This window comes from Megascapheus bottae, chromosome 20, assembly GCF_031878675.1.
Source record: "Megascapheus bottae isolate mThoBot1 chromosome 20, mThoBot2.hap1, whole genome shotgun sequence".
In the NCBI taxonomy this organism is placed as follows: domain Eukaryota; kingdom Metazoa; phylum Chordata; class Mammalia; order Rodentia; family Geomyidae; genus Megascapheus; species Megascapheus bottae.
Window position 1 is genome coordinate 12,508,955 of NC_143528.1, and position 10,079 is coordinate 12,519,033.

General features: G+C 43.9%; 1 protein-coding gene across 1 annotated transcript; it reads right to left on the reverse strand.

The window, feature by feature from the left end:
- Positions 1-7,291: 7,291 nt before the first annotated feature.
- On the reverse strand, positions 7,292-9,116 carry LOC150049183 (coiled-coil domain-containing protein 121-like). The gene has a single exon (XM_090353761.1). It carries the CDS (start codon positions 9,002-9,004, stop codon positions 7,631-7,633), a length of 1,374 nt encoding a protein of 457 aa, XP_090209887.1. The 5' UTR covers positions 9,005-9,116; the 3' UTR covers positions 7,292-7,630.
- Positions 9,117-10,079: the final 963 nt, after the last annotated feature.

Below are 10,079 nucleotides of genomic sequence, written 5' to 3' on the forward strand. Positions count from 1 at the left end.
AGAAAAGCAACATTGTTCTGGGAGAGCTTTCAGACCCAGCACTGTTCCCCTCTGAAGTAGGCCTAGGAGAAAGAAGTTGGGATATTACACTTCAGGAGGACTAAGGCAGATAAGAGAAGGTATGGGGAAAAGCCCGTGGCTGCTCTGTGCTGCCATTACGATTACAATCTCCCCTTCTAAATGTAATATATATTCATCATGGAAAACTTAGAAGGCATGGAAGAGTCTAACAAAGCTCAGGAACAAAATTATATAGTGGACAATGTTATTTCAAATGACTCTTTAACTTTTTAAAAAGAATGATATTATTTGGTCATTGTTCTATGTCTTGTTTCATTCTTTTTGTGGGCAGTTGCCAAGGGCATGGCAACACCTGTACGACTGTGCCCTTTTAAAACTCAGCTGGTTCATGTTTCATAGTATGAATAAATTACAAGTTATTTGAAGCTTCTTGATGGTAGGCATTTAGATCACCTGAAGTTTTTCTTCTTCTTCTTTTTTTTTTCTTTTGCCAGTTCTGGGCCTTGAGTTCAGGGCCTGAGCACTGTCCTTGGGCTTTCTCAAGGCTAGAACTCTACCACTCGAGCCACCGCACCACTTCTGGCTTTTTCCTATGTATGTGGTACTGAGGAATCTAACCTGGGTCTTCATGCATGCTAGGCAAATACTGTACCACTAGGCCAAACCCAGCCAAAGTTTTTCTTCTTTTGTTTCTTTTTATTATTTTCATTTTTGTGCTAGTACTGGGCTTGAACTCAGAGCCTGGGTGCATCCGTCCCTTAGCTTGCAACATCAGCTTTGAGGAGAGGGAAACCCTGTATTTCTCTGTTGTACACAAGTGCAAGTGTGTGTGTGTGTGTGTGTGTGTGTGTGTGTGTGTGTGTGTGTGTGGTATGTGTCTGTATGTTTGGTACCTATATGTGGTATATTTGTGTATCTTTGTGGAGTCTGTTTGCATGTAGTACATGTGTGTTTTTGATACACGTGAGTAGTGTATATTTGTGTGGTACATTTGTGTGTGTGTGTGTGTGTGTGTGTGTGTGTGTGTGTGTGTGTGTGTGTGTATTTGTCTGGGAGAAGGGAAGGTGTTGTAGCCATGCCTCAGGTGGGCCCTTTGATTTCTCTGCAGCAACTAATCTGCCTAGCATCAGTGGTCATGCATGGCTTACAGGAAGTCCTTTGAGGTGGCCTTACCTTCAGGGATGGGGTTATTGGGGGATGGGAAGAGAACTAGTAGGATTTCTTTATTTGTTCACATACCTGGGAGGGATCACCTCCATTCATTAAAGACAGTAAATAATTGAGTGACCAGCATCGTCTCTTCTTCCTTGGCTTCCTCTGGGACATGGAAATGAAATCTCTCAGGATTTCCTTTCAGGGGCTGAGAAGGTGGCTTAGTGGTAGAGTGCTTGCCTAGCATGCACGAAGCCCTGGGTTTGATTCCTCAGTACTAGATAAACAGAAAGTGGCTGCTCTGTGTTTCAAGTGGTCGAGCGCTAGCCTTGCGCAAATGATTTCCCTATGGCCCTTGTGGAGAAAGACTATGAACACAGAGTGTAACCTAAGACAGAGTCTTAGGCCTGGTGCCTAAGACTGAAAGACAGAGGCAAGTGTGTGCTGTGCCCATCTGCTTGACTGTGGAGAGAGGCACCACACCTAGGCCAGAGTTCGACCCACCATGGGTCAGGAAAGGCTCATGCATTCGACTTCACCTGGCTTTATCCATGCTCATTACACCCCTTAATTAATGTTAGGATACTCAGGCTCTGCTTCTCCTTTAGAGTGGAGTAATTTTACCTCTGGAAAAAATTACCCCTTAGTAGACATGAAGAATCTTTGCAGTGGCATTTACCCATTTGTATGTTAGTTGAGTCAGTCTAACCTCCTTGGCTAAAGCTCACAGCACTGTAGGAACGAAGGTGGCCCTTGAACATGGCAAAGGTGCCCACAGCCACCCACCACCCACTTGAAGTGGCCCTCAACTTCACAGATCTTCTTATGCAGCCCTTGCTCTGGCCATAAATCAGCAGAGCCAAGAGTCTGGGCAGACTTTCCACAGAATTGTGATTACCTGTCCTTGGGCCCCTGGAGCAAGGACAGCAGTTTTCTGACTTCCACAGTAGTATCATGGGTCTATGTATACACATCATCTGTATGCTCATAGAAGCTGTCATTTTTCTACCTCATGTGGAACCTGAGTTACTGATACCCATCTGGTTGGTTCTGTCCTCAGAAAAATACTAACCTTCAGTGCTGCAGACTGTGATTGTATTTGGAAACAGGATCATTGAACACATAATTGAGATCCCCCTGGAGTGGGGGCATCCCATTTCCATGAAGCTGCATGAAGCTGCAGAGGTCTACACAAAGAGATTCCATGAGAAGATTGGAGTCAGGCTACATAAAGTCAATGAGCTGCAAGAGGCTGGAAGACAGCCATACATCTTTCCGTGGTCCCTCCAGGGGAAACACAAGAGCCTGTCAATACCTTTGACCTTCCAGTCTCCAGAACAGTGGAGAACGAATTTCTTTGTTTAAGCCATTCAGGATGTATCATTTTGATATGCAGTCCTGGGACTCTAATATACCCTTCATGAGCTCAGATGTGTTGTAGACTTTGGAGAAGTCTTTTCTCTCCATGCCTCTGCCTTTGAGTGGGACTCATTTATAACTGGGGAAATATCCCAGAGGAAGGAAATCATTTGTTTAAAGCAATTTCTTATAAGACTGTGTAAAAGGACAAAGCAGAAAAAGTCTCCTTTGGCAAGTTGCTAATTGTCTGTCCATTGTTAGTCTAATATTCGATGTCCCTGATTGCTTTAGGGCTAATCCTAGAAGTAGAGTGGCCACAGATGAGCAGCCAGTCAGGGGGCACTAGAGAAGATTCTGAACTAAGCTGGAATTTTCAGTTCCTATTTTTGTAAAACTTACCAACAGAGAAGGCTATGAACAACTAAAGCAATTAGTGTAATCCTATAACATGCAAAAGAATACTCTGATTTTTAAAAAAGTAGTTTCCACCCTGCCTGAACCCATGGCTACAAGTGGTCTGTGGTCATCCAACTTTCTTCACCAGGGACAAGTACTCTTTCTTTTAAAAAAAAAAAGTGTGACGGAAGTACAGACAGAGGGAGCAGAAGACGAGTTGAATCACCTAGAAAGGGGTCCAAACACTAAGCCCTGAGATCTACATCTATCAAATCAAGTCAAATAACTCCCAGGTGGAGGGGTATCTCAGTGGTGGAGTGCTTGTCTTGTATGCACAACATCCCTGCACCAAAGCAAGAAGGAAAGAGAGAAAAGAAGGGAGAGAGAGAACAGAAGGAAGGAAGGAAAGAAAGAAGGGAGGGAGGGAGGAAAGAGGGAGAGAAAGGGGGAAGGAAAAAGGAAGAAAGGAAGAAAGAAAGAAAGAAAGAAAGAAAGAAAGGAAGAAAATTAAGCATTTTCCTTGTCTAGCTTCTCTGCCTTATTCCGCATCATACACGCCTCACCCTTCAGCACTTTGCCTTTCAACAGTGTGCCTGAGAGAGCTGGAAGAAGTTTCACCTGTATCTTAGGAGAGATGGAGGAAGTGTCACCTGTGTGTATGGGGGTGGAGAGGCAGGGCACACCAAAGTCCTAAGGGTATTACCTCGTATGTATTCTCTCTGCTTTCTGGGTCCAGGTATTTTCTATATATCTCTACCTATTTTCTATATACCTAAGAAACTTTGTAGGAAGGCCTGAGTTCAGACTGGAAGTATAGGGGAGTCTGTGTATGTGCTATAGCCCCTCTCACTCCCTTAGAAAGATGTGAGCACAAGGGCTGTGACATTGTCTAAGAGTGGGAAGGAGGTAAACTGGAGTGATGTGTGCTGAGGAGGGTGGAGGGGAGAAAGGTGAGACATCTCTGACTCACTCTGAAAGAACTGCCTTGTTGGACCTTATATATTTTCAGTGACTGGGAAGCAAATTTAAATGACCTCAAGTTTAACTAATACGGAACATTGATTTCCTTTGTGCAGTGCAAGCAAATGCATTTAACTTATACTTAAATATTCCCAGCAAGAATTTTATAGTTCTTACAATCATTTTTTTCTAGGTCACCTTTAAAATTCCTCAGCTGTCCATTTGAAAAGCTGTATTTAACGATAATGTCTTAATTCAGCAAGACATCTGACAGATAATTATACTGTCAATATGCATTTCTTTCTTATTGTTCCAAAGAAAGAAAAAGAAAATGACAATCTCATTCTTCCAGAGCAAGTTCATTATCTTGTGTTTTAACATTACTGAATATGAATATATATATATATATATATTTTCCCCTCTCTGGCAGTCTGCCTGTAGGCTTACCTACTCACCAACCATTCAGCCAAGCCCAGTGATGCTATCTATTAGTGGCAGTTAAACTTTGGCTTAGAAACAACCCTGAAGAAACACTTCCCAGCAGCTTGAGACGTTCTCATGCTATGGGTGTCCCTGGCTTCCTGCTATTTTCTCTCTCCTGCTTCCCTCTACCCCCATTCTAATGAATATTCAGCCTGCATCCTTCAACCACAGTTCTGAATAAGATGCTTCCTGTTTTTCCTATTAAAAAATGACTGTTGTCCTGGGTAAAAGGGATTGTTTAGTAAGAAACCACAGCTGGGAATTCCTGTTTATTTTTTATTTTGACCCTGATTCTGAGGACAGTGTAAATTCCAGTTTCAAACAATAGACTCTGTATTTCAATTATCTTTTTTTCTCTAAATCTGTCTACCTCTCTCATATCAATAAGCAATTTGAAAGCAGAAGTGAGTTCTCACTAATTTTTCTAGTGTCTAGCATAATGCCTTGAACAGCTCAATTAAAATGTGTGTGTGTGTGTGTGTGTGTATGTGTGTGTGTGTGTGTGTGTGTGTGTACACATGTACATGCTGCTCCTAACACTTGAACTGAGAGCCTGGACAATATCCTTTGCTTTTGTGCTCAAGGCTAGCTCTCTACCATCTGAGCCACAGCCCCACTTCTGGGTTTTTGGTGGTTATTTGGAGATAGAGTCTCATAAACTTTCCTGCTCAAGCTAGCTTTGAACAATGATCATAACATCTTGGCTCAATAAAATTTTTTGAGTGAATGAAAATGCAGTAAGAGTAAATTTTAGAAACATTAATTATATGCTATTATCTTTAGGTTAGAGAAGGATAAGGATGGAGGAATATCCATTTCAGTGCATTTTTGGCTAAGTAGTAATTATATAAACATATTGCAGCATGAACTATTTGGGTCCAGTGATTGATTTTCCTACACTTTAGTCACTCAGTAACTTCTCAAGGCTTTCTTGGTCATGGAAGCTTCATGGATTCTGGTTGTCCATTGCTTGTGGAGTACCTGGGAATTGAAGAGCTAGAGATATTTTGCACACTGACTTCATAGTTGTGATCTGGAAAGGCTAACGGTGTTCTTGAATCATGAATACACACACAATGATTATAAGCATGCACACATTGGACATTTAAGGCATGTAGCTTTTTGAGCTATGATTTGGGCTTCATGAATCAGCCACAAAGAAATGTTTAAGTGCCCCTTCACGACTGAAAGGAGATCCCCAAGTTTCTTTTCTGTATACTTTATGAATGGCATTTGCATTCACTATCTGAGGGAGGAGATATAAACACCTAAGGAAATGATTTTGAATGTTATTTCATATAAATCCTTAAGTCAAGCCTGGGAAATATGAGCCACATTTATCTACCAAAACCCTTTCATAGCTTACTATCGCCCCAGAGATAAATTACTCCACATCTGGGTCCCGGGTCATTCTTTTCTCTAGTAGTAATTTACAGTTAAAACAATTACAGGATTTAATTCCCCCACACACTCCTTTACCTTCCTTTGATTATACTGTTCCTTATTCTGGAATTAGTCCTTGCTGACTCTTCCTCCTCCACCTCTGGTACTCCTTTACAAGGAGAAACTTATCATTGAGAAGCTTCTTTGAGACAGCTTCCTGATTCCTCATTTTACAGAGAAACTGTCTATGATCACAATGTTGTGATTAGAGTGATCAAAACTTTTCTGGTGATAGACAGATACATATAGATAGAGACATATAGAGCTAGGTATAGATATACTCAATAGAAAAATGTTTGGATTCAGTACTAGCTTCTTTTTGAAAATTCATGGCTTTCTACTGCATTTGAATTGGTGTTTATTTAGCTTGTAGTTTCAAAGGTTTCAGTTTATCATGGCTGGCATAGCTGGTTTGGGGGATGTTGCATGGCAGGATATCATGGTGGTGGAGGCAAGTCCACAGCTGTGCTCATGGTAGTCCGAAAGAAGAGGAAGGCAATACAGGAAGGGACCAGTGAAAGATGTCATCCCCACAGACATTCTCCAAGTAACCTACTTCCTCTAAAGAGGCTCCACCTCTTTCTACTTTCCTTTAACTCCTAATAAGGTGGGGTAGTTGGAGTTGAGTCTCTTGGACTCCTCAGGATTGGCTTCAAACCACAAAACCACAATCTTCCCATCTCAGCCTCTTGAGTAGCTAGGATTACAGGCATGAGCCATCAGCATCTAGCCAAGGCAGTATTTTTTTTTTTAAACTAATTACAGGTAGGCTTTTGTCTTCAAGTAGTAAACATTATTGAATGAAAGTACATGTTCTTCATAAAAATAAAGCTAGAAGTCAAAAGCATAATGAGGGAGAATTCTTGTTCTAATACAATTTGAAATGAATTTTTGCATATAAAATCTGAAATTGGGGCCAGGAGTTTGACCTAGTGGTTGAATGCTTGCCTAGCATGCACGAAGACTCAGGTTTGATTCCTCGGTACCACATACATAGAAAAAAGCCAAAAATGGTGCTGAGGCTCAAGTGGTAGAGCTCTAGCCTTGAGAAAGCCCAAGGACAGTGCTCAGGTCCTGAGCTCAAGCCCAGGACTGGAAACAAAAAAAAAAAAAATCTGAAATTGTGGCAAGTGATCTTGAAGTTTTGCATTGCAAGCAATTCCAGGGAAGCACAATACTGAACACATTTCCCCATAAAAAAAAGGCCTTACCATAACTGCAGGACCATACTCATCAAGCAAGACCACTCCTCCAATTTATGACCAAACCAGTCCCTGCCTGTCACCAACAAATAAAGATACAACATCCCCTAATAAAAGTCTACAACGATTGCAAATCAATATGGCTCCTAGTTTTATTTAATGAGCAAAAATATATGGAACTTTTAATAAGCAAAAAAGCTCTTTGTAAACTACAAACTATGTTAAAAAACAGTAAAGTAAAACTAAAAGGCATACTATAATTTGGTACTTTTTTCTTGTCATCAGAATGTTAAATGCTGCTAGATAAAGGGATGACACACAACTCTTTAAAATAACATTTTCCAGATCTTTTGCAATTTTAAGATCAGAATTTTAATTAGAGACATCTAGGATTATTTTAGCATCCTCAACGGGCCCAGGCCAGAAAAATCATTGAGCAAATTGTGAATCTCAGCCAGTCTAGGATCCTAAGTCCACATCCCCCAAACCATCATCCGTGGAAACACACAGTCAACTCCATCCTTCATGCTGGAGTATTTTCCAGTAGTAAGCTGATATCCCAAAGCTTTCTTTGTAGAACCTACCGCACCACTAAGCTGCAGTGGTGCTGGCTTTTATTTCATTGCCAATTGCAGGAATCCTTTTCGGTTTATTCTTGATTTTGTGCCTAAGGGATGGCTCCCTGAGATCTGGGGAACAACTGGTGCTTTAGAGCACACATTATCCTTGTTCATTCGCTGTGCTTGCAGTCGCTGCCTCCCTTTCTTTAAGGCTTCCAGATACCACCGTTCCTCCTTCAACATCTGCTTCTGTGTTTCTAACAAGGTTTCTGTAGCCTTCAACTTCTGGTATTGTTGAGTTAGTTTCTGCATTTCTTTCCTTAGCTGCTTGTTTGTGGCGCTGATGTCCTGGCAGAATTCCAGATGAACCTGCCTGGCTTTCAACTCCAAGGCCCTGGCTTCCTTCTTCAGCACTCCTGTATGATTCTTTCCATGCCCAATTGTGTCTAGCTGCTTCAGTTTGTGGGTCAGCAATTCCCTGCGTTGCAGGAACTCGAGGTGGGCCGGCTGGTCCTTGAGAGGTGTCTCAGTCAGGACTTTGTCTTTCTCTTTCTTTAATGCCTCTAATTTCGTATCCTGTCTTTCTTTGACTTTCGTGATGTTTGTCACGGTCTGCAACTGGCGCTGTAAATTCGAGTGCAGCCTTCTGCCCTGCATGAGCTGCGTCTTCAGGTCTGCATCTTGTTTCGTGTATTTGGAGATGAGTTCTTGTCTCTTTTGCTCTATCATCTCATAGTTTTGGAAATATTCCTCCCAGAGCGCCTGATGTTTCCTCTTACACTGCTGGTTTACTTCGGTCAGATAGTCCAGGAAGAATCTGCTGTCATCGCGGACGTGTAACTTTTCCCCCAGCAGCTGCCTGCTCTCCTGCAGCAGGGGTTGTTGCTTCACCTTGGCTGCTTCTTTCTGCTTGCTCAGTGTCTTCAGGGCCGTGACTGTCTTTCTCTGCACCCTTTTCTCCAGCCTGGTTAGGGTCTCCGGATTCATATACTTACTTAAAATGGTGAGGTAGGGTGACTGTGGATAAGGGCCTTCTGGGCTGTCGGTGGTGAGGAACGGGGACTCGAAGATCCCACTGGGCGACTTGCAGAGATCGCTGAAGGTGATCAAGGAGGTGCAAGCACTGACGTAGGTCCTCAGGGTGTGCAACTTCATGGTGTGGAGCTCGGGGGCACTCGATTCTCCAAGTTTCTCCTCCAGGGCGGCGTGCGCCTCGGCCAGGACCTGGTTGGCGCGGAGGTCACACACGACCCTGGGTCGAAGGTTGCACGTCCCCTTGCTCCGGACCAGGGAAGGCCTATGAGATGCCGACGCCGCCTGTGGCTCCTCTGCGCCCTCCTGAGCCCGGGCCCCCTCTCTTTTGGGGCCCATGGTGAGACGCACTCTCCTGGTTGCCGTGGGGTGGGGCTCTGAGTCGGGGGACTCCATCTTGTCTGTCCCTGCTAGGGACCACGGCGATCAGGCCTCTTCCTGTCTGCAGTTGAAGCTTCCCCCCGGGCCCCGGCACTCCCGGCGGTGCCGCGGTTCTGGCCTGCACCGTTGTGAGTCTCTCTAGCCCCGCAGCAGCTCGGTGGTGCTGTGGGCGGGGTTGGAGGAACGATGGTGGCGCCCTGGGCCTGGAGGAGAGACTTCCGCTGGGTCCTCCCGGCTGCGCTGGAGGGTCGGGAATGGTGGCAGTCGGGGCCAGCACGCTTGCACACAGGGTGGAGTGTGGCAGGCTGGCGGGAGAAGTTGTCTGTGGCTGAGAGGAGGTCAGAGAAAACTGCAGAGTTGTCTTTGGGGAGTTGAAGGGTCCAGGCTTTGGGCCTGTTGGGGGGTCATTAACTCCACGGCCATGTCTTGAAATGCTCCGGATCCTAGCCCGGGTCGCTCAGGACTGTCTTTGCAGCTCAGTGCATGTTGTCTCACGGATGTACTTACTCGCTTTTCAAGTCGTCGCATTGGGCGAATGTCTAACTCTAGAGCAGAGTATCATGCATGCACTCAAGCTTTGTGTGTGAAGAGTTGGCAGAGAAAGCTTTCTACATGGACCTGGTATCCTCTAAGCATAGGGACAGAAGAAAAAGGCTCATGGAGGTACTACTTAGTAAAGAGAGAAAATCCAGACATCCCAAAAAAAAGTTTGTAAAGAAGTGGTTAGTCGTCAGGAAGGCCCGATTAGATGGATGATTGTGCTAGTTAACGCCATTGCTTGGACACAATGACTTTCATAAATAGCTTAAGGGAAGGGCTGATTTTGGCTCACAGTTTCAGAGGTTTCAGTCTGTCTTGGTGGGAATGTGACAGAACAGAGCAGTCTATGTTATGGTGTCCAGGAACCCTAGAGAGGAAGAGGGAGTGGAGGGCTCAGTCAGGTGTGACAGTTCAGAGGTGATTTTTAAATAAAATTAAATTCTTTCTACCCTCATGAATGGATTAGTCAATTAAAGCAATGAATGGCTTAGGAAATTATCTCCAGAGTAGGTCTGCTATAAAAGTCACATTGACTAGTTCATTCATGTTC

What these genes read in the sequence shown, in the direction of transcription:
- LOC150049183 (XM_090353761.1), bottom strand. Translation starts at nt 9,004, where the DNA reads ATGGAGTCCCCCGACTCAGAGCCCCACCCCACGGCAACCAGGAGAGTG.